The following is a 23,886-nucleotide window of genomic DNA, read 5'->3' as shown; positions in this document are numbered from 1 at the left end:
TGGACAGAATTAAAAATGCCTCCATAAGTCCTCTGGAGGCTCTGATGGAGTCAGCAGTTTGGCTGCTGCTGTGGAACCAGCTGCCAGCCGCACTGAGTTGGCACGCTTGCCCCGGTGTTCAAACATGTGCACCAACTCCCAGAATCCACCTCGGGACATCTGGGGTCAGTCAGTCATTACCCCTCCCCCTTCCCCCCTTCTCCCACGTCAGTTTGGGTGTGATTTGGAACAGGATGTGTAATGTATGTAGAAGCGCTCCATTTTGGGATCTCACTTTTGTAAAGCCCCTTTAAATCTCCTCAATCCCCCATCCATTTAAGATAATTTTTGTAAACATCATTACTAGTCAAACTGCTGGCTGAGTTGGTGTTTTCTTGACATAGTGAGGCATGGTGGTATGGAAACAACCATCATACCAATGGTAACCCCATCTCATCTCCTCACATCACATCTCTAATGTGCTGTTGCACATTAAAGATACAGAGGAGATTTGTTAACTACTGTGGCACCCAAATGCCATTTGTGTAAATACAAGCATACTGGAAAATTCTGCCCTGAAGCTCTTTTAATACACAAAATGTTAATGTTGGTTATTTGTATTGTTTGTTTGCATTTGTATAGAACAGCCTTTGTGTCTTTCTGTCTGGCCAAGCCTCCCTCTGACATAGTGTCTCTCTCTCTCTGTCTCTCCCAGCGGCTGCCCCGGTTGTGCCCGAGCTGAGCAGCGACGTGGACACCAGCAACTTTGACGACATCGAGGAGGACCGAGGCGAGGAGGAGACTTTCCCCATCCCCAAGGCCTTCGTGGGCAACCAGCTTCCCTTCGTAGGCTTCACCTACTACAACCAGTGAGTACCCTGGGCTGCTCTTGGAGGAGGAAGAGCAGGGTGTGTCTGGGGGGCTGGATGAGTACAGGCCACATCACCGTGTTTAGTCTGCGCTCATTTTCAAGGAGTCCTGCGCTGTTCCCAGCTATATTTAAGCTGGAGTGTTATAGGAATTTGTTTCCGGTTCTTTCTTTACTGGCCGATGTCTATTTAGGATGATGTATTAGGCAGCATGCCAAATGTCTGTGTAAGCAGAAAATTTGATATCCTGATTTTTATTTATTTAATTTACTGTATGCATTCATGCTTTTTGTCTGTTTGTTTTTTTTTTCCATTGTACTCTTTAGGTTTCTTCGAACCTCGAGCACAAAAACGAGTGACAAACGTAGCAGCTCCACCAAGGAGGACAAAAGCCATGTGAGCACCACTACAGCAGGGCTGTATAATGCAAATGAACATAGGAAACACCATGATGTACTCAATTAAATTCTAGTCAGTCTTTAGTTCAGAGGGCACCAGAGTAGCATAGGGAAAAAAGTAATCTTGTAATGATGATATTAAAAGTGAGACTCCCTGTACGTATACAATTATGATGGTTCATCAAGCTCAGATCAGTGTACTGCCATAAAAATAGCCCAGTTAAACTCTGAATTTAACAGACAGTAAGTGTCTGACTGTGTGTGTGTGTGTTGCTGTGCAGCTGGAGAACCTGCAGAAGAGGATCTATCAGCTGGAGGAGCAGCTCCACAGTGAGATGCAGCTCAAGGATGAGATGGAGCAGAAGTGCAGGTCAGCACCGGCTCACGGGCCACACCGCACGGCTCTCTCCGCTCCTGTCCAGAACTCTTTAGTTTATTATTTTTTGTTCTTTAAGTGATTTTTCGTTTTGTTTGTTTTAGGACATCCAATACAAAATTAGACAAAATCATGAAAGAGCTAGATGAGGAGGTAAGTGAGGTGGTCTTTTGTGTGTGTGTGTGTGTGTGTGTGTGTGTGTGTGTGTGTGTGTGTGTGTGTGTGTGTGTGTGTGTGTGTGTGTGTGTGTGTGTGTTTTTTGCAAGAGCCACGTGTGATGTGCTGTTTTGCTCTCTCACTCCGCTGATCAGATCAATCAGAAGAAGACGGTGGAGGCGTCCCTGTCCATGCTGGAGAAGGAGAAGATGATGATCCACCACCGCGCCTCGGAATACCAAAGAAAGGCCGACCAGGAGGCCGAGAAGAGGCGCAATGTGGAGAATGAAGGTCTGAGCTTTGTCCTCTGTCCACTCCTCCTGCTGCCCTTTCTCTAGGCCATGGCTTTGGCTTATCTTGGTCTGGGTTGCGGTCGTCTTTATGATATACTGCGAGTCCAGTCAGTTTTTGAAACCCTGTTGGCCTATAGAAGTGTCATATAAAAATAAACGCAATGGTTAAGAAATCGTTCAAACATACCATACACGTCGTAATTTCACAGCTAAACTGGCATTGGTTTGTTTGTATTGAGTTGTTTTTGGATTTTAGTGGACTCCAAATCCCTTTAGTATCCCTTTGCCTTTGTCCTCTCTCTCTCTCTCTCTCTCTCTCTCTACCACGCTCACTCTCACGCACGCTCTCTCTCTCTCTCGCGCGCGCGCGCTCTCCCCCTTCTCCCTGGCTCTCCAACTGTGGGCCCAAACAGATGTTTAGCCCAAGTGGATTACTGGCAGCAGAAAGCAGCTTGACCTGGTTGTCTGACCCCTGGTGACTCGTCCCTCCCCTGCGCCAACTGCCTGCTGTAGCGTAAGCAAGCGCAGCAGCATTGGAGGCTCTAGTGGCGTGCGGTTCACACTAAGTGGATCCCCGTGCATTAAGGCCCTGATTCACCTGATGGCAGGGCCATGCCTGTAAACAGATCGCCCCGCGCCACAGGAAGTGACATGGCAGAACAGCGCAGCGCGGGAGCGCTGGCAAGCCCGGAAGAGGTCAGCGCGGGCGGCTCAGATTGACAGGCCTACGAGGTTGTGTGGGATCAGGGTGTGCATCTAATCCCGCTCTCTCACTCCTCCCCAGTGTCCACATTGAAAGAGCAACTGGAAAACATGCGGAAAATCAGCCAGAATTCCCAGGCCTCCAATGACAAGATAGCACAGCTGCAGAATCAAGTAAGTGAATTAATGCCAGCGTGCCCTTCTCAATTCTGAGCTTCTGGCCTTCTGATAATGGCCAGGAGTGTTCCCTCAGCACCGGGTCATGACTCATGACCTATGATGGGATGACAGAATGAGGACAGCCGGTTATGTACATGCATTTATTCAATTTGAGATTTTTATCTGAAACTAATGATGTAGTTAACGTAACATCCTTGTGGTTCCAATATGAAATCCATGCACTTGCTGGAAAGTCCCAGCCTTCCCTGTGTAGGTGATGGTGAGCACACAGTGGGAGCATGACATGTGCCAATCTATATTTTTCACCAAATGTCTATTTACAGTATTTCAATTATACATGATGATAATAGCTTTACCTAGAGCTTATTGTAGATGTAGAACGTGTCCCCTCCTTCCAGAGGGGAAAGGAAGTGTTTCATGTTTGCCACTGAGGGTATGAATATAGGCAACCTCTGATGTGCCACACCTCACATGCACTGTAATGGGAAGGAAGGGATGCTCGTTATGATGTTGTGACAACAGTCTTATGGGCAGCAATGTAGTCATGAGAATGAGTCATGCTGAGCAGTGTGTCACCTCAGAGAATGGCTGGTCACGTGACCGCGTGTGACTCATTCACGGCATTGTGAAAATTCAAGCACAGGAGTATACGCATTGTATGCAGTAGGAAATGTGTAATGTGTTTAATCATGCGATGAATGTATACATTTATACAGATTTTGTAGCTGCTGTGCTATAGATGCAAGATGAATTTCAGTCATCTGACAATGAAGTATTATTTGATTTAATCGACTCTAAAAACATTGCCCGCCCTCTAACCCGTGTCCACATTGATTGGCAGCTGGAAGAGGCCAATGACTTGCTGCGAGCGGAGTCGGACACGGCGGCGCGCCTTCGAAAGAACCACACGGAGATGACCAAGTCCATGAGCCAGCTGGAAGGCCTGAACCGCGAGCTGCAGGAGAAGAGCCGCGCCGCCGACAACACCAAGCTGGCGCTGGAGAAGGAGCTGCTGCAGCTGCAAAGCACGCTGGACTCCGAGCGACGCAACTGCAGCCAGGGCTCCGAGGAGATCCGCGAGCTCCAGGGTAACAAACTAGCTGTCCTCCGGGCATCACGGCTGCCTCGTCCTCACGCCACACACACACACACACACACACACACACACACAGATGCACTCAATCCTGTGTTTTGGCAGACCACGTACAAGTCTGTGATGGTACCACGAGTGGCTTGCGTGCTAATGTGCATAATTAGAATGTGGAGGCAAAAACCACCATGAGCTGGGCTACCAGTGTCACCCTGATGTGGTGTAGTCGGCGGCTTTTAATGGGATGGTCCACCTCCTTATAGAAGTTCAGTCTGGCTGCCAAAATGAGACCAGGAGACAGTACTGATGTTTCCCATATCATAGTTTCTTAACCCTTAAAGGTGTAGGTTTTTGAACGTTCTAAGTTCCGCAAAACAATTGAAGGTTCTAAAATTCTATGTTGAATTCAATGAACCCAGATATTCTTTAGAACGTTAATTTCCCAACATTCCTGTCACACCGGTGTGACGGTACTCCTTTAAGGTTTAAAGGAGCACGCCAATGTTTGGAGAAGTTAGCTTATTTACTAACTGTAGGCTAACTGGTATAACCCAGTTCCAGTGAAGTATGCAAAGCTAGGCTAACGGTGTCAGACCGGGTTATTGCATGCCCAGAGAAGAGAAGGGTAAGGGAAGAGAAAGGCTTTTATCTAACTCTCAGGTATACAGCAAATAAGCTAATGTCCCAAAAAGTTGGTGTGTTATTTCAAGAGTTGTTCTGCTGAATGGCTTGTACTGCAAGCCCAAGAAAGGCCTGTTGGACAAGAAGTGGTGATGCTGAATGTAATGTATTGGTCTTGCAGCACGGATTACTGGTCTGCAAGAGGACAACAAGAACTTGAAGCTCAGTTTTGCCAAAGTTGAGGCAGAACGGAAGCAGGCACAGGAGAGGAGCAATAATCTGGAGAAGGTAAACCCATCTGAACGCTGATGACTGTGTGTGTGTATGTTGTTGAACTTTAATATCCTACCCATTAGTAGGTGATCCAACATGATGGCTGACCACAAGGATTTCCTTGTCTTTGTAGGAAAAGAACAACCTGGAGATTGACCTGAACTACAAGCTGAAGACAATGCAGCAGCGCCTGGACCAGGAGTTGACTGAACACAAGGTGACCCGAGCACAGCTCACAGACAAGTACGAATCCATTGAGGAGGCTAAGTCAGCTGCCATGCACGGTATGTATCTCTCTCGCTCTCGCTCTCTCTCTCTCTCTGCGCTGTGTGTGTGTCTTTCCGTCCTAGCATGCCCGGCGCCTCACCACCTGAGTCAGTTCACCACACCCACAGGCCGAATCTGAGAGCGATCTTGTGAGCAGTCTGCTGCCGCTGACGTGCCCAGACACTGCACACGTGGAGTACACGCCAGAGCTACTCTACCATCTTAATCTGACGGCTGTTCCCCTTAGATCCGTGTGCTTCCTCATTTTGATATGTCCCCATATGTTTAGTTGTGACATGCTAAATGCATATGCTATATATTCTGTGTGTGTGTGTGTGTGTGTGTGTGTGTGTGTGTGTGTGTGTACACACATGCATGGTTTCACTATCTGGTAGGGGTCTGGTTCATAGATTCACTGTTTGAAGCATCTGGTGTGGGATGGCACCGTTCAGACCTAGTGTCCCTCTTATGCTGATGTGTCCCCCTCTCTCTCCCTGTGGCGTGCAGCTGTGGAGCAGAAGGTGTCGGAGGAGAGCGTGGCGCGCACGCGGGCGGAGAGCCGCGTGGTGGAGGTGGAGAAGCAGTGCTCCATGCTGGAGTTCGACCTCAAGCAGTCGGTGCAGAAGATGGAGCAGCTGATGAAGCAGAAGGAGCGGCTAGAAGACGAGGTGAGGAGCCGAGCGCAGATAACCCAGTTTAAAAACAAACAAGCAAAATCTAACATTTATCTTTTACTAGATGTTTGAATGGTCCAAAACGACAATAGAGTGGTGTCCTTGTTCTGGTGGAGCAAATGCACTACACTTGAGCCGCGATGATTTGCTGTGGCTTTCATCCACAGAAGACCAGATTTGGTCTGGTATTGGAGACTAGATTGGGACTGTAGGCTGCTCCTGATCTCAGATTCTGGTGGCGTTGATGTGTGACGATCTGTGTGTTTGGTTCCCCCCACCCCTCAGGTGAAGGCCTTGCGGGTGCAGCTGGAGCAAGAGTCGGGCAAGCGGGCTCTGACCCAGAGTGAGCTGAAGAACTGGACCGTGGAGGCGGACCGGCTCAAGGCGTCGGAGAAGCAGCTCAAGCAGGAGATCAACGCCGCGCTGGAGAACAAGCGCTCCCTGGAGTTCCAGCTCGCCCAGCTCACTAAGTAAGGACCCTTACACTGACACGCACACACACCCTGCACTCACTACGCTCAGGTCCCGCTGCAGGCTCATCTTTCCGCCTCGCTGTAGGTGTGACACACACACACACACACCCTAATGAAATAGTCCATGCAGTTTCTTGCCTCAGGGTTGTCCCAGAGACGCTTGTTCCACTGCATTCACATCTCTGTTCAGCCTGTGACCCGTTTCCCTCGTGTCCTTTTTTTCCCCTCTCGACACAGTGCACTTAACTAGTCCATTACTGGTCATTATTGCAGAAAAGGCTATTATTCCAGCTTATAGTCAAACACTGCCAAAGCTGCGGACTGCCAATATTTACACCACAGGATTAGGGATTACTTCATGTCTGACTCCGCCCTGGCCCACGCTAATCCCCCTGCCCCCGGCCCTGTAATACCTGTCTGCAGCACCAGGAACAATAACCCAGCCTGCCCTCCGCAGCCACTTAACTGCCGTATTTGTACTGCTGTTGGGGTAGGGGGGACACAGTTGGCATGTGTCCGGAGTGGGATGGTGTGTGTGTTGAGATGGAGTACGTTGACAGGTTTCTGATGGAGTCCGGTTCTTTTTTCAGGCAATATAGGGGGAACGAAGGACAGATGCGAGAGCTTCAAGACCAGCTGGAGGCCGAACAGTATTTCTCTGTAAGCACGCCGTTCCTTTCCTTCCACTAGTCACAAGTAGAGAAGCGTGACACAGCAGGTGCTCGAAATACTTTTTGCTCATCCATCAGCTCTATTAAGTGTGAACTGGTTTCTCTGACAAAAAAAAAAAAACTCCATTAATGATTATCTCTACTATCTTAAGACATGGCAAGTGTGTGTGGAATTTCTTATTGCACATTCCAAATATCCACACGTCTCTTTGCTAGAATCCCATGCTGCATCACTGACGGCAATTCATGCATGCTTCAGATTGTCCCCTCACCTTTGTCTTCCCTCTCTCCCCCCTCCCTCCCTCTCTTCTTTCATTTAGACGCTTTACAAAACTCAGGTGAAGGAGCTGAAGGAGGAGATTGAGGAGAAGAACAGGCAGCTGCAGGACACCCACAAGAAGGTGCAGGAGCTGCACAGCGAAAGGTGAGTGTTGTCTCCGCCGCCCCGATTGACCTCCGAATGACCCGACAATTCCAGTCAGGACTTTCATGACTGCTACAGTAGCTCTGCAACCTCTCATCCACCCTGGAGCACAGATTATATGTTGCATTGAGACTAAGAGAGTTGCTGATTGGGCAATCAGCGATCCGTGGCAAGATGCGGCTTGAATCACCTTCTAGTGAAATAGTGGTTGTGCTCTCCCATGTATGAGTCCGGCATTAATCTAAAGGGAATGGAAGCGCAGTTTAAGCGTGCCGTCATTCAGAGAGATTGACAGTACTTTCTTCTGCTGTCTTAACTCGTCACTTTAACTGCTATTTTGATTGTTAACTACAGTTTAAGAATGCATTAAAGTAGGATTACACAGATGTGTGCATTTATCTGATGAATGAGTTCCTAACGGCGCTGAGGAATGCGATTGTATGACTGAAAGCAGATATTTTTTGTTAAAAAGGCAGCACGAGATAATGGCGGATGTGGCTGTCTGTGTGGCATTGCGTGCGTTTTTGGCTGGGGCTCAGGTCTGTGATGTGTGCTGTGTTCCTGACTGGGGGTGTGTGTGTGTGTGTGTGTGTGTGTGTGTGTGTGTGCAGGGACTCCCTGTCGGCCCAACTGGACCTGACGGTGACCAAGGCGGAGTCGGAGCAGTTGGCCCGGGCGCTGCAGGAGGAGCAGTACTTTGAGCTGAGCCAGGAGAACAAGAAGGCAATGGCCCGCCACAAGCAGGAGAGCGCCGAGAAGGACTCCACCATTGCCCGAGTCAGTGTCTCTTTCACACACGCACACACACACACACACACACACACACACACACACACTACTCTCTCACACACACACACTTGCACTCACAGGCTAACTTACACATAAACATACACACACACACAGTCAGTGTCACACAGGCTAACCCACACATGAACATAATGATACACACAAAAACACACAAAGTGTACACACACACACATACACACATACACATACACACAAAGTACACACATACACACAAAGCACACACACACACAAAGTAAACATACACATACTCACTCACAGATATCCACACGGACACAGTGCTAGCTGCATCCATAAATAGGTTTTACCACATAAAGTTCACTCCAAGACACCAGTAAAAACATACCAGTGTAGAACCCATACATACTACTCCCACAATAGAATCATACTATTTTGCTTTTGGTCTGGATCTGTTTGCCTACCAAACAATGCAAAGCAAAGGTTAGAGCCCAATCTCAGAGCGTTGTCTGAGTGATGCTTGTTCATCAGAATGTCGGTTAGCCCATCTGGAGACTGTTAAGAGCGGAGCAGTTTCCGTGGGATGGTTAAAGTGTGAATGTTTTTTTTCCTTGTTAAATTCCCCCAGCTCGAGGAATCCAATAAAACCCTTACCAAAGACGTGGAGACCCTCAGCAAGGAGAAGGCCGACCTGGATGACAAACTGCGCGGTCAGACGGAAGGTAGTTATGGCATCTGTTATGAGAAACGTGTCCCCAATCTCCCTCTCTGTGTCGCGTCCTTCTTTGAAACTGAGTGCCCTGTCCAAAATCTTCTTCTCACACTTCTGCAGAGTATGAGAACCAGAAAGAGGAAATCACAAACTCGATCAAGGCCAACTATGAGAAGGTGCTCAACACGGAACGAACTCTCAAGACCCAGGTACGCTTGACCAAATCAACCAGACTCTACTCAAGCACCTAAAGAGCAGGCTGCATGGTATTTCTGGGTTTGGAGGCTCTTCTGAGAAATATGACACTTCTCAGGGGATCAGTTTAAACACTCTCTGTAGATATTTAAGAGTGTTTAATTGAATTGAATTAAATATTTCCATCCATGGTTTGTGATAAATGGTTTTATTTGAAGCCGTTTAATGACGTGAAGCCTCTCCTCATTCTGACCGTCCTGCGTCCCCTCTCGCCCTTGCAGGCGGTGAACAAGCTGGCGGAGATCATGAACCGGAAGGACATGAAGCTGGACCAGAAAAAGAAGGGCAGCACGGCCGACCTGCGCAAGAAGGAGAAAGAGAACCGCAAGCTGCAGCTGGAGCTCAACCAGGAGAAGGAGAAGTTCAACCACATGGCCATCAAGTACCAGAAGGAGCTGAGCGAGATGCAGGCGGTGAGCTCCTCTCCTCCCTCCGCAGCTCTCATGATGCAGCTCAGTACACAGGCTCCACTTTGCATGCCACTACTAGAGTAGGGAGGCTAATTATTTGACCGGGCGTTAAGGCTAGAGTTGGCTGACTGTCTTACTTCATAGGATTAATATTTATTATGCTTTCACCACTTCAAAAAAGATTCTTTTTTGTGTGTGTGATCTGCTTTTTTTTTATATAATCCTAAAGCAGCATAGTGATTTTTAGGCACCGATGATGTTGTGGTGGGTACTCTGTATCTAGCTGTTATTCAGCTCCTAGCTGCACCTGACTCATGGGAAGAGTCGAGATGCCGGTACACTCCTCTCCTTAGCTGGCCCAGTGCTCTCCCTACAGTAGATAAATTAGATAATGCTTTATTGTATTATATTGTAAGACATGTTTGAAACATTTTCTTGTGTGAAATGTGTCTATATAGCATGGCAGCTCCATTTTGTAAAAAAATACAAATAGAAGGAATAAGACTTGTTACATAAATACATGAAGACTCATAAAATTACATGTTGACCACATGATTAAATACTACACAATCCTCCTGCAGCAACTGGCCGAGGAGAGCACGTACCGCACAGAGCTGCAGATGCAGCTGGACAGCAAGGAGAGCGACATCGAGCAGCTACGCGAGCGCCTTAACGACCTGCAGCTGCGAATGGACAACTCCAGCGTCACCAGCCTGCAGACGGACGAGACCGACAGCAACATTGCCGGTAAGGCGCCCCCTCACACACACATGCGCACAGTGGGAAGCCCCGCTGTCATGTGTTGCCCCTCTGGGGGCATGTTGACCAAGAGGAACCAAAGTGGACGAGGACGCACCCTCGTCTAGAAGATGCGTCCTGTTTTTTGGTGGTTGCCGTAATTTGGGCGCTTTATAGTTTATAATCACAGGCTGTTACTGTTAGTGTTAATGAACCCCATGCTCGGCTACGTGTCCATGTGGTAGTCGTTAGTCGTTAGTGGGGGTGATTCCTCTCCTGATGAATGCTCATCTGCTGAGATATTCAGCATGGAGAATCAGTGGGCCCTGTGTTGCATTTCCTGCTCCAAGTGCCCATCTGTGTTGCATCATGCCATCTCCCCTCCACAGCCTACATGTTTCAGATTCCTCTCAAATTGTGGGTTTGCTTAGTCAGGTTGCTTTACACCTCAACTCATCTTAGCCTTGGATTAGAAGTTTTCCCAATAAATATATGTGTGCTGTTAACCTAGGGTGCTTGCACAGGTTTGGAAAGTTTAGATAAGTATATAATTGTGGATTAATTTCATTCAGACCTGGAAAAGTATGGAAATTTGGGTGAAAATCTAAAGGTTTTGCTCAATACATACAAAAAGAGAATGCACACAAATTGTGTTTATCCTAAACACATAAGTTCAGGATCTCAACAGAATCATAAACTTGTCCTACAAAACTACATAAATAATAAAAAATAAAATAAAAGAAATAATAAGAAGAAAAGGGCAAGCCCAGTCATTCTTATACTAGAAATAGTCATGTAAGTAGGTAGCCTGCTAGTGTCCTCTCACTTCAGGCAAAGCAGGGTGTCATTAATTTGTAATTTCTCTCTGCCCTGCGATGCCTTGGCTATCAACCATTGTTGTGCTAACCTCCCATGAATTTCTGTTCCTGCTTTCCTTGTTTAATGTATAACACTAGTGGATTAGCGTCACATTTGGATAGATGGCACATTAACCCAATGGTAGACACTAGACAGAGTGTAGGGCGTAGGGCTCCCATGTCGGCAGGTGGATGCTGTACATTTGACTGCTGATGTCTTATGTGTTCAACTCCTCTTTCATCTCTTGTTTCCCTCCATCTCCAGTCAGTTGTCCTTGCTCCCCTTCTCTCTGTCTGCTGTACTTTGTCTTCTCTGTGAGTAGCTTGGAGTCCGGGATGCTTTCCTCATGCCTGGCCTGTGGTGATGATGACACTCTGAATGTTTGATTTCTGTTATGAGTGATTTTTGTTGTGGTTGCGTTGGTTGTTTTCTGATGGAAATGCCGTTTTTTCTCCTGTGTTTGTGTTCAGTGATGCATTTGAAAGTGTTGGTCCCAGAGCGACATGTTGTAAATTATGAGCCTGATACATCAAGGGTTTGCCAAACTCGATTTGATGTCTAGCAGTGTGTTGAGTGGCAACAGTTATAATGTGCTAATTGAAACCCCCTGTAGACACTTCAGCATGGAATATATTTTAGAATAAATCATAATTCTTTCTTTCTTTCTTTTCTCTCTCTCTTCCTCTCTCTCTGATGAATAATATATTAGTCACCCCTTTAGTGCTTCAGTATGGCTTCATTTAACATTTAAAAGTCAACTAACTTCACATTTTATCTTCATATATTTGCTAAACCATTTCTCTGCTCCGCCAGAATTTCTGTATTTGTTTTCACTTAACAATGCTCTGTTGACATTAGAGCCCTGGCCTTTTGAAGAAGCCCAACTTCTCCCAAAGCAAAGACTGCAGGCCCTTCACCTGCCAGAGCTGCATTCTGCTCTCTGTACTTTTCCTGTGTGTGTTTAACCTCTGGCTCTGAGCACCTTTCAAAAGTGTCTAACACTCCCACAGCCACTTCTGCTTTTTGCACCATCACTTCTTTTTGTGTCTCAACACTGTAGTGTTCTGTCAGCATGCCACCAACCACCAGTGTGTGTGTGTGTGTGTGTGTGTGTGTGTCCTGTGAGAATGAACCACCCTAGTCTCATACACTGACAGAGAAAAGCAAAAAAAAACCAAAAAAATGTCCTTACACCGTTTCTGTTTCTAACTGCTGCTGCCTCACAACACGCTCTTGGGAGTTGACTAGTAACAGTTTAATATAGCGGTCGGTTGCGCCGCTGGTTGTGGCCTTTGAAAGTGCGCGGAGGACAGAGGCTGCTTTCAGCTACCGCAGCAGCCCGCCTCTCCTCCTCCACCGCCACCAAAACAGGAAGTCTTTGTGCTCGGCAGTCGGCTGAAGATGATTGGATTGGTCGCGCCCCGGCTGTGGCGTCGGCGAGGGTGACGTGATTGTTTTAAGTTCCTGTGCCTCTGCTCAACGGTTGTCAGAGGGCGGAGGTAGCATGGCTCCAAGTGTGAGACCGTAACGTACCTGACGAACGCATACGTGCAGGCGCGCACACACACACACACACACACACACACAGTGTGTCTGCCGAGCTCAAAGACCAGGCAGACGGAGTGGAGGCTGATTCTCTGCAGCAGGCTTATTGTTATGAAGAGTGATCTAACAAGGCTGTAGTGATGCTTGATTTTATTTTTATATTATTTTTTTAATTTATTTTATTTAATTTATTTTTTGGAGCATGTTGTTGTCAGGAAGTCTGGAGGTAGACAGTCCTCTTACATGCCTTTTTCTGTTCTCCCTCTGCAGAATCCAGAATGGAAGGCTGGCTGTCGATACCGAACCGTGCTAACATAAAACGATATGGCTGGAAGAAGCAGGTAACATCTCTCACTTCTTAATTTGTTCGTAAGTAAGCAGTGGTTTTTTTCCCGTGTTTGTCCAGGCAGTATGAAGACGTTTGTGTTGCTCATGGACAGTTTCAATATTACTTCAGGTGGCACCTAGACCCCCTGTGTCTGTGTTGAAGTGGTATGAAGTGAGAGCACAGCTACTGCAGTGCCTCTGTTGATTGCCGCTCTTAATCCAGTTGCCTTTGCTTTCTCGCAGTATGTTGTGGTCAGCAGCAAGAAAATAATCTTTTACAATGATGAGCAGGACAAAGAGCAGTCCAGCCCCTCTATGGTACTTGATATCGAGTGAGTATGATGCATAAGGACCTACGGTCAGATCTTGTCTTGTCTTGTCTCAATATGGACCTGGGAAATTTCAGCTTTGTAATGGGTGTTGTCGGTTTGTGTTTGTGTCTCTAGCAAACTGTTCCACGTGCGTCCGGTCACGCAGGGTGATGTGTACCGAGCGGAGACTGACGAGATTCCCAGGATATTCCAGGTGAGTGTGTTTTATCCACACGCCTCTGATGGAGGAGAATGTGTGTCGGCTGGAAATCTCTCTGCTAGTTAAAGTAGTTGCCAGGTAATTCTTACTTGAGCCCCTTGGCCACCACATTCTGCCCCCTCTGAAGAAACTACAAACTGCAGTTTTACACTATTTCTATCAGTTATCTAAATCAGTGGTTCTCAAAGTGGGGTCTGCTATCCCATAGCCAAGGGGTCCGCAAAATAATTTGCTTTAAATGATAACGTTGAGGTTTATCATTTTAGATATATGTATCTACAGATGACGCCCCTTTTCACCCATAAAGCAAGCAAATTTCCTACTGCTGTTTGGTTGGCTTATTTGTCAGCTAGCTAGTCGATGAATGTGTAGAAATGTTTGAGTCAGTCCATGTCAACAAGTGATTCAAAGTCCCAAATTGACAAAATACCAAGTTACACACCTGCCAGAAAGCACGGAATAGTGGAGCTGGCCACAACTTCGGAGAATACAAATAGCATGCTTAACTCTTACGGTTATGAAGGGGTCCTCAGAAAATATTCTACAAAAAACAATGAGAACCCCCTGATCTAGATGTTCCTCCTGACACCACCCTTTATTAGTTAATCTCACTAGAAGACCTCATTTATGTGTAAAAGGACTAACAAAAATTGTGAATGATTCTGATTGTGAATCTATTTAAATCTGTATATGCGTCTGTTACATTCCTGTCTGGCTTGGCTTTTTTTGACATCAGCTGGGTTGCTTGCCGCATAAGGGAAGCTTATCACTTGACTTGAACTCTGTTAGCACAGCAGAAACCACAGCTAACACCTAGCCCCACATTAATGTAAACCATGAAGGCTGGCCAGGATTATGCAATGCACAGCTGCGGACATATGTGACCTCTACTCCTGCTTAATCTCCTTACACACCTTACGTGTGTCTCTTGTGGATGCACTTCTCATAAAAATAGAATTCTCCTCTGCTGTAAAAAAACAGTAAAAATGATCATGTTATGAATGTTGGATTGAGTCCACCTTTGCACTACTGTGTGTGGCGCTACCCTATGCTTAGATCATGAGGGCCTCTCCAACCAGCATGCCAGACCAGTAGCCTATCCTGGCATTCTGCACACACTGTGTTGAGGAATTAGAATTGATATTTCTCCTGCTCGATTGTATGGCCACTTGATTCATTGAGGGTATTATCAGAAAAACCTTAATAGGACCATTATCACAGGAGCGTTATTAATGCCAATGTAAAGCATAATGTAAATGTCTTATTTATCGCACATTATGACGTGAGTCATTGATGCACCTCTACTGTCCTCGTCTCCTCAGATCCTTTATGCCAACGAGGGCGAGTGCAGGAAGGAGGCGGATATGGAGACGGTTCCCCAGGGTGACAAGACCAACTGTCTGCCCCACAAGGGCCATGAGTTCATCCCCACACTCTACCACTTCCCCACCAACTGCGAGGCCTGCGCCAAGCCCCTGTGGCACGTCTTCAAGCCGCCGCCCGCCCTCGAGTGCCGGCGCTGCCACGTCAAGTGCCACAAGGACCACCTGGACAAGAAGGAGGACGTCATTGCGCCCTGTAAAGGTGAGGAGAGGCGGAAAAATGCTTTGCATCTTGAACGCCTTGAAGTTATTGGTGCCTTGTGGAGTTTGCAGGTGTCTGGGATTTGTGTGCCAGTAAGGCTGTGGTATGTTAGTGATGTCTTAGGCAGCTGTGCTTTATATTGTGGTTGTTGGTTTGCTTTATAGCAGGGGTTTTCAACCAGTGGTCCGCGGCCCACTTCGGTCCGTGAGGACATTGCTGGTGGTCCCTGACCATGCATTCAGTAATGTAGTTTCAATGTGGGAATCAGTATTTTTATTCAGTGGTGGTCCTGGGATTGCGTAATTAGTTAGAATGGTGGTCCCTGGTTCTCAATCAGTTGAAAACCCCTGCTTTATAGCAAAGAATATGCTACTTTTACCTCCCTTAAAAGTTTACCTCAATTTTTAGTTGAGAAATGAGAACTTTCACAGTTGACATGTTGGTGTATCTGCGTCTGTGTGTGTGTCTGTGTGATCCAGTGAATTACGACGTGACCTCAGCGAGGGATATGCTGCTGCTGGCCCTAACTCAAGATGAGCAGAAGAAGTGGATCGGTCACCTGGGCAAGAAGATTCCCAAGACCCCTCCCTCTACCTTCTCCAGGGCCTCCCCTCGCTCCATGTCCACCCGCTCCGTAGCAAACCAGTCCTTCCGCAAGAACCCCAAAAGTATCACGGGCAAGCCAAGGTAACGTTCATGCACCCCGACATGCACCACACTGTTTGATCGGTAAGGCACGCATTGCACTAACTCTTCTAAAGCCATGTATGATGGCGTGTGAAGGCAAATGGCGCATAGTCTGCTCCTTCAAATATGATTCATGTTATCCAGCTGCAGTAGTTTCATGTTGGCATTCCTTGTTCAGTTAGTTTGAAAAGGAACTGATGCATCATCAAGATATCATTTTTAAACCTAGTTTAGTTTGACATTCTGATCTTAAATAGATAAGATGGACCAAAAGAACAATACGTTGCTGTTTCTTTGTAGTTTTAAATGTGTAAACCCAGTCCTGTGTTTTGTTTATGGCTCAGCGGTAGCTAGGAAAGCCCATGTCCTGTCTGGCAGGGCCAGAACCTCTGGATTGTTTGGTGACCCTGCTGTTTATCTCCTGTGTTGTCGCAGAAAGCAGTCAAGCATCAGACTGGCCGACTCTGAGCACGCAGACACAACATCCAGTACATGCTGACACAACTCGTCCTTGGCCACAGCTTATTTTCAGAGGAATCTTACTACCACCACCACCACTACTACTACCCCCATGCGTTGTCCATAGCCAGCTCCTCGTGGCCCCGCTCTCTCTCTCTCTCTCATGTTCTTAACCCTCTTGTGTGGTACTGTTTTGGGTTGCTCCTTCTCTCTCACTCACATCTGGGTCTCTCTGTGGTTCAATAGGGCACTAATGGTGCGTTGTCACTGACTCTAGATCAGCTGAGGGTGATCTGTGGTGTTTTGCTGTGTTCGGTGAGAGGACTGATGGAGGACTAAGAGGCTGCTGATCAGTACTGGGTTTTCATGAGCTGTTTTCACGCTGGACAGCTGCAGTCAGTGTTGTGCTGCCCCCTGCAGGACATGAAGCACAGTTGTTTTATGTTTATTTACATTTACATTTTATGAGATGCTTTTTCCAAAGCAACTTACAAATGTCAATTATATTACAAGGGCATTGTTACATTGTCCCTGGAGCTACTCAGGGTTAAGTGCCTTGCTCAAGGCCACAATGGTGGAAGCCGGGAATTGAACTCACAACTTTTCTGACTACTGCATGCTAGCCCAGCTCCGTAATCACTACGCTACCTCCAGCCTGTTCACGGCTCAGTCACATGCATTACCCAGTAGCAGTCCAGTGTTAACAAGCTATGCCTGTTAATATACACCTATTCACAGAGCCATCACTTACTGGTCTCATGTTGGGACGCACCTTGGGTTTTGCTGTAACATAACTGAATGTTTCCACTTCTTCTCTTGGGACATCTGGAGCTAGTTGAGTCTTTATTTACAGCTTGGAGAGCCCAACAGAGTAGAGAGCCCTATATTGTTGGTATTTGTTTGTTTGTTTTAGGAATTGGATCATGGAGGTATAATAGCTTAATAAATACAAAATATTGCATACAGCGGCTTTGACTAACCCATTGTGTTTGCCTACTCCTTTAAAAGCGCTCTTATGGGACATCTGTTTTGTCTGCTTTCTTTCAGCTAACCATCTGATCCATTGGATTCTGTTGGGACTTTGTACCTATTATCCTTCAAAAAAGAAAAAAAAATAGAAAAGAAAACAAACAAAAAATACTCTCAAACCATTAAAAAAGGATTCACACAATTAACCTATACACACACACACTTTCTCACACACACACACACACACTTTCCCTCTCACACACACACACACTCACACACACACACACACACTTTCACTCTCTCAGAAGTTAATACAGAGACAGTTTGACCAACGCTGGATTTTGGGACCAGTGCCTGATACAAGGCATCCTTTCTTCTCCACTCCCTTCTCTCTCCCTCCCTCCTTCCTTCCCTCCCTTCATCCCGCCCTCTCTCTGCTTTGACTGGGATTCCTTTTCCTCCAACCTCTCCGCACCATCTCTGTCCTCCGGGCGTGAAGTGGACAGCAGGGACCTTGCTCTGACCTTGGGATGAGAGCCTAGGGAAGCGGCCCATCTGTCCCCAAGGCTGAGCTCCTCTGTGCGGGCCTCAGGCGGACGCTGTGTGGGGGGGGTATCTGGCCTTTGGTGCATGCTCCAGGTCAATAAGGGAGGTCTTATGCAATAGGGTGATGCAACAGGGGAAGAGGGGGGTATCTGGGGGTGCTAAAACTGGGTTATTTTCTTCTGCCCGGGATCAAAAACTGTTGTGAGCGAGCATACCTGTTTTCCATCTCAACGGATTTAACATGCCTTCTTTTCATGAACTCGGGCTGCCTTAATGTTTCTCTCCCTCCTAAGTCTAAAAGGAAATGCGATATCAAACAGAGTATTTGGGTACTGAGTATGTGTGCGTGTTGTATTTTTTTTTGATTTTTTTTTTTTTTTTTTTTTTTTTTTTTTTTCCGAGGAGCATGCAAGATCATCATTACAATTCTATGCATATTAGAATAATAATTATTGTTGTTGTTGTTATTATTATTATTATTATTATTATTATTATTATTATTATTATTATTATTATATTTGCTCCAAGCCATAGGAATCCCCATTGTAATGGCATCAGGAGACCTAATGAAATCTTCATAGAAACCATTGACATTTTGTTTGTTCATTTGGGTACATTGTTCCTTTACGTGTGTTATTTTGTTTTTTGTCTCATTTTTGTTTCTTTTTTTTTTTTTGTAATGTATTGCCTTACATTGGTTCATAGAAAATGGTTCAAAAGGAAACATTAAGTTAACAAATGTAAAACTGCACTGTTTGAATTGTAAATTATTTGTAGAAGACTTAACTGGTGTAGCATTTGGCCCACCTAGTGCCTTAATTTTTGGATAACGATTTTACTGCCATATCTGTCTGTGTTAAACTCCAAACAAGACAAATCTTAACTCTGTATCTTTTTTTTAAAAAAAAAAAAAAAAAGGGTTATCTTCCACGTTGTGGTTTTATTGGAACCTCTGGTGTGAAATGGAAAAGTCCTTCATTTATTTTCAACAAGTTGCATATTATATCAACCAAAGTACCAGAGATGAGTAAGTATCCTGTGTTATGGATAATGTACCCTAATGAAGGCAAGGTTCCCTTCCATGAACTCTTCCCATTATTGCCAACATAATCAGATGAAATGGGTAACTTCCTGTCTTGTCGACACAAACCCCCTCAGTGTATATAATCAGACACAAAAGATCATGAATACCTCCACAGTTATCAAAAATGGGTTTTACATACGTGTTCAGTAAAAGAAGCACTGGAACTATGATCTCTTCTGTTTTGTCTTGGATGACTTGCATGTTTCATTGCATTGGAGGCCGCACTGATGGATATGTGTCAATAAACATATCTTTATCTATCGTTTAAAATGTCTTTTCCGTTGTACTACACTTTTGTTCCCGTTTACAGGCAAAGCTTCACAATACCTGTAATTTACATGTGTATCTCTTTGATGGGAACTGAGATGACTGGGTCGCATTGTGTAAATTAAGGTTTAAAGGAAGATGCCAACTGGGAAACTAGAGGCAGTACCGAGGAACTGCAAAGTGTGCTTGCTCAGGTGCGGTTCACCATGGGAGCAAACAGTGAAATATACTTGAACTCTACTTGATCCAAGGATTCCAACGGTACCTCATTTTTTAAAATCAGGCATATGGGTCAAAGGTTACATGCATTAAAGGTCCCCTGTGTAACATTTTCAGTTGTTAAAATCAACATCTCCCATTCATAAATGTGGCCCCATTCATGTTTAATTACCACCACCACCAATTTGAAGCCTACCTTTTGCCTTAGAAATCCTCATTTACATTTACAAAGCACAGTGTCGACTCTCCATATACGTGTGCGATTTTAAAATAACGGTGGCCAGCAAGGGACATATGCGTAATACAGCCCTTTCTTTGGTGCCTGCATGCATAGAAAAAAATATTGGCTTGTATTCATCTGCAGAATTTCCCTACATTCAGCAATGTAAGTTACAAACCCATTTTCTACAAGTCTTATGTCTTCCTAACATTCCGACATTGAAATTGTATTTTCCAACGAAATAGATAAAGAGAAAAATAACTTTGTGATCTGTCCACCTTCTCACTTGATCTCTAGTTTCTAGACCCAGAGACAGTTGACAAACTAACCTAAAATAGTTTTGCCAGAACTTGTATACTACCACAAAGTTGGTGAACGTGTGTTATTTCAGAGTTGGTCCGGTGGCGATACCTCAAAAAAGGTCTTTGGGCAGGAGCTGGCCAAATATTAGGGACTCAGGAATAATAAGAATGATTAAGAAGAAAATTTAAGAACAATAGTGTGCTTTCAGCAAGCACACTAATTAGCTCATTTGCTGTCTTCCCCCGAGTTATACAAGAGGATGCATATGCTTCTCTTCGCTGTTCATGCAATAGCCTAGCTAAGCTTAGCATTATTCACTGGTATCAGACTGTGTTATTGCAAGAACAGAGAAGAAATGAGTAGTATGTATCCTCCTATCTAACTTGGGTTGACTGCAAATAAGCTTATTTCCCAAAGAGTTGTTGTGTTCATTTAAGAGTTTGCTTTTACTTCACAGCTGTTAATAATGTTAATAAATTGCTAAGACCTGGAGAAACTACATTTATACTAGTAAAGTATTGTTGCCAGGTCAGCTTATTGGGGGCCAAGCCAGGTCAGCTTATTGGGGTTATCCAATTGCGTATTCATTTTTGAAAGTGTTTGCCTGTCACCGCCAATCATATTCAACGGTGAAGCTGCCAAACCTGGAAGTGAGCTCATATTGGATTTAAATAAAAACACGTGTTTTCACAGGTCACAATTTCAGGTTCGCCCATAACAGCCAATCAAAATTGGCGGCAAAGCCGCCAGACAGGAAGTGAGCTCATATCTCAGCAACTCTTGCATGTATCAAAAGTATACTTAGTGGGCTTCAGACCCCATTGGGAGGACGCTCAAGAAATGTGGTGATCTTTGACCTCTAGGGGCCGCTGCAATTAACAGATGCATTTTGGCTTGTAACTTTTGATGTGTTTGAAATTAAAACTTACTAGTGGTGTCTTAATACTGTTCAGTCTGAGCCTTAGATATGTCTTGATTATTGAAGCCATATTCACAAGCGTTCGTCCAACACAGCCAATCAAAATAGGTGGCGAAACCGCCAAACAGAAAGTGACTGCATTAAGTATAAGTGTATATATACTCTTTTGAGGGAAATTTGGTCTCTGCATTTATCCCAATCCGTGAATTAGTGAAACACACAGTGAGGTGAAGCACACACTAATCCCAGCGCAGTGAGCTGCCTGCAACAACAGCGGCGCTCGGGGAGCAGTGAGGGGTTAGGTGCCTTGCTCAAGGGCACTTCAGCCGTGCCTACTGGTCGGGGTTCGAACCGGCAACCCTCCGGTTACAAGTCCGAAGCGCTAACCAGTAGGCCACGGCTGCCCTGTATTAGACAGGTCATCTGCTGGAATTAGGCCTAGTTTTTGGTCAAAGTTTTCTCCATGGATTCCTGGTCAGAACCCCTATTGGAACAGATTAAAACTTGGGGCATGTTGAATTTTATCCAAAAATCCAATATGGCCGCCGCATTCCAAAATGGCACATTTTTACACACTTGCTATGCTATGGGGACATTTCCAGTAAAAACAGTGTCATTTTAGAAAAAACTGTTCTTTTCTATCAAATACATATTTACAGAGGTTAACTGATGATTTTAAAACCCTAAGTATTTTTCTAACAATTTTAAATCATTAAAAATTTATAATTTTGTCAGATACAGTATTTGTCAAATATCAGAAATCATCAAATTTTCTTCAAACATAAACCTCTTACAGGTTAAATACAGTTCAAATAAATTGGGTACCTTAACTTAAACAGATTAAAACATGGCATTTAGACATTTTCCCAAAAACTCAATATAAATTCACACCTGCACCGTACGCCGGCGACCCGGGTTCGATTCCTGCCCCGTGGTCCTTTCCGGATCCCACCCTGACTCTCTCTCCCACTCACTTCCTGTCACTCTGCATAAGAAAAGCCCCCAAAAATAAATAAATTCGATAATATTCCCAAAATGTGGGATTTTGGGCCTAAACTATCACAGGAAGGAGAGCACTGGGCTACTCATTCCACCAACGAGTTACCACTGAGGAAAAGAGTCTTGAATTTGATCTAGCGTTTATGGCTGGTCGACACAACAGATGCTCATCAGATGATCCCAGTGAGTGGTTGGGGATGTACAGCTGGATCATAGAATTGAGATAGCCGTAAGCAGATCCAGAGTGTCCTATAGGCCAAGGTCTATTATAAGGAGTCAAGGTAGAATAGGAGAGGAGTTACATGTGTCCTTTTTGGCTGATTGAAGACCCGGTGTGCTGCAGCATTCTGAATCATTTGAAATGATCTCACAATCAGGCAGGCCAGCTAACAGTGAAATACAATAGTCCAGTTTGGATATAACCTTGGCCTGCACAACAAGTTGTGTGGAATCTTGTATCAGATAAGGGCTGATCTTCCTAATGTTGTAAAGGACAAGCCAACACGATTTTGCAATTCAGGCTACATGTTCAAAGAAATTAAGTAGGTCATCAATTATGACGCCAAAGTTACGTGCCAATCTAGTTGGGGTCAGTGAAGAGGAGTCAAGCTGGATGGGGAATAGCTGTTTTAGCTGGAAACACCAAAAGCTCAGTTTTTGAGAGATGAAGTTGAAGGTGTCAGTCTGTCATCCAGACTGAAATATCAGGCATGCAGAAATCTGAAGGGAAACAGTCCTCAGGTGGTAAAGACAGGTAAAGCCGTCCGCATAGCAGTGAGTCAAATCCATGGGAGTGAATGGTCTCACCCAAGGAAGTGGTGTAAATAGTGCCCAATACTGATCCTTATGGCACACCTGTGGTGAGGTCATGATACTTTCATACAAGACACACTGAAAGAATGCCCTTTAAGGTAGGATTCAAACCAAGATCTTTCCCAGAAATTCCCTGTTCAGACAGTGTAGAAAGGAGAATGCCATGGTTTACAGTATCAAAGGCTGCTAGCCTGGCTAGCTCCACCACTTCTCAATGAGACGTGGTCTGGGAACCAAACGTTAATTTTCTCGTATTTGAAAAAAATGCCCAGATCCGTTTATTGGGTGCCACGGATGTCTATCAAATGCGTCTGTGCATAGCTCATCATCGTCTTGCTTTCCCACCTGTTCTGTGATTGGTTCCCTATCTCAGGCGAAAATTTGCTCCATGGTCTCCAGGCTGCCTTAGCAGCTTGAATCAAATCGCACGCAAGGCAGCATGGGAACACCCAGGCTAAAAGGCTGCAGGTAAGTCTTATGACTGAGCAGACTAACAAGATTCTGTGATTTTCACAGCATCACTGCTGTTTTTGGGGAAAATGTGTACTGTATTTGTGAATACTGTATGTTGCTGTGGTTTCGCTATGAATTATGGTCAAAAATAGTCAAACTACAGTAATAAAAAATGGCTGCGAATCATAACACAGTAATAAATCTGACTCCTCTTGTCAGCTTTTTAAAAATTTTGAAAAAACATGGCGGAAAATCAGTTGGGGTTTTCTGTTTTCTTTTTGCACATAAATACAAAGTTAATCTCCCAGATAGCAAGGTGACATTGATATTATGTTGATTTTCCATCCAAATCATCATTTTGAAAAGATATTGAAAAGTCGTGGATTTATGGTTTACTGGGAAATGTTGACGTGTTGATTGAAACGTAGTGCACTGCGCGACGACATTTGAACTGTCCGGCGGGAGATCATTTTTGAGCAACAATTCACTCAGAGTCAGACCAACGGTGTTCAGCACTCTGTCAAGTTCGCAGCTCCACCTTAATGGTAAGCAAGCATTTATTTATGTAACGTTAAAGGAGAATTCCGGTGTGATATTGACCTAAAGTGTATCGAAACATGATACCGAGTGTGAACGTATGTCTCATAGCCCATCTCGGCTTGTCCCCTGCACTCCAAAATCTGGCGCTAGTTAGCCGATGCTACCAACATCTTTTTCAATAGTGGTGCTTCGGCATCGGGCTAGCCATGCAAATAAATCACTGTTTTACACCCATTTACG

At 45.2% G+C, this 23,886-nt stretch overlaps 1 protein-coding gene across 2 annotated transcripts in view; it reads left to right on the top strand.

Annotated features, from left to right (window-relative positions):
* The window catches only part of rock1 (Rho-associated, coiled-coil containing protein kinase 1), a 39,972-nt gene extending 20,789 nt beyond the window's left edge, over positions 1-19,183 (top strand). The window contains exons 10-33 of one of the 2 annotated variants that reach the window (XM_048258803.1): positions 695-848; positions 1,175-1,244; positions 1,528-1,616; positions 1,727-1,775; positions 1,934-2,069; positions 2,856-2,947; positions 3,795-4,041; positions 4,846-4,952; positions 5,071-5,221; positions 5,712-5,872; positions 6,164-6,348; positions 6,942-7,011; positions 7,343-7,446; positions 8,058-8,223; positions 8,837-8,930; positions 9,041-9,129; positions 9,397-9,588; positions 10,167-10,332; positions 12,997-13,067; positions 13,297-13,385; positions 13,500-13,578; positions 14,907-15,168; positions 15,648-15,855; positions 17,362-19,183. In XM_048258803.1, the coding sequence (XP_048114760.1) occupies positions 695-848; positions 1,175-1,244; positions 1,528-1,616; positions 1,727-1,775; positions 1,934-2,069; positions 2,856-2,947; positions 3,795-4,041; positions 4,846-4,952; positions 5,071-5,221; positions 5,712-5,872; positions 6,164-6,348; positions 6,942-7,011; positions 7,343-7,446; positions 8,058-8,223; positions 8,837-8,930; positions 9,041-9,129; positions 9,397-9,588; positions 10,167-10,332; positions 12,997-13,067; positions 13,297-13,385; positions 13,500-13,578; positions 14,907-15,168; positions 15,648-15,855; positions 17,362-17,365 (3,035 nt within the window). In that variant the 3' untranslated portion in view covers positions 17,366-19,183. Of the gene's footprint in view, positions 1-694; positions 849-1,174; positions 1,245-1,527; positions 1,617-1,726; positions 1,776-1,933; positions 2,070-2,855; positions 2,948-3,794; positions 4,042-4,845; positions 4,953-5,070; positions 5,222-5,711; positions 5,873-6,163; positions 6,349-6,941; positions 7,012-7,342; positions 7,447-8,057; positions 8,224-8,836; positions 8,931-9,040; positions 9,130-9,396; positions 9,589-10,166; positions 10,333-12,996; positions 13,068-13,296; positions 13,386-13,499; positions 13,579-14,906; positions 15,169-15,647; positions 15,856-16,290; positions 16,823-17,361 lie in introns of those variants that run through there. The other variant, XM_048258736.1, reaches the window with a different exon arrangement.
* The last annotated feature ends 4,703 nt before the right edge of the window (positions 19,184-23,886 follow it).

This window comes from Alosa alosa, chromosome 1 (genome assembly GCF_017589495.1).
Source record: "Alosa alosa isolate M-15738 ecotype Scorff River chromosome 1, AALO_Geno_1.1, whole genome shotgun sequence".
Lineage (NCBI taxonomy): Eukaryota > Metazoa > Chordata > Actinopteri > Clupeiformes > Clupeidae > Alosa > Alosa alosa.
The sequence above is the reverse complement of the archived record's forward strand: the minus strand, read 5'-3'. Positions and strand labels throughout refer to the sequence as shown.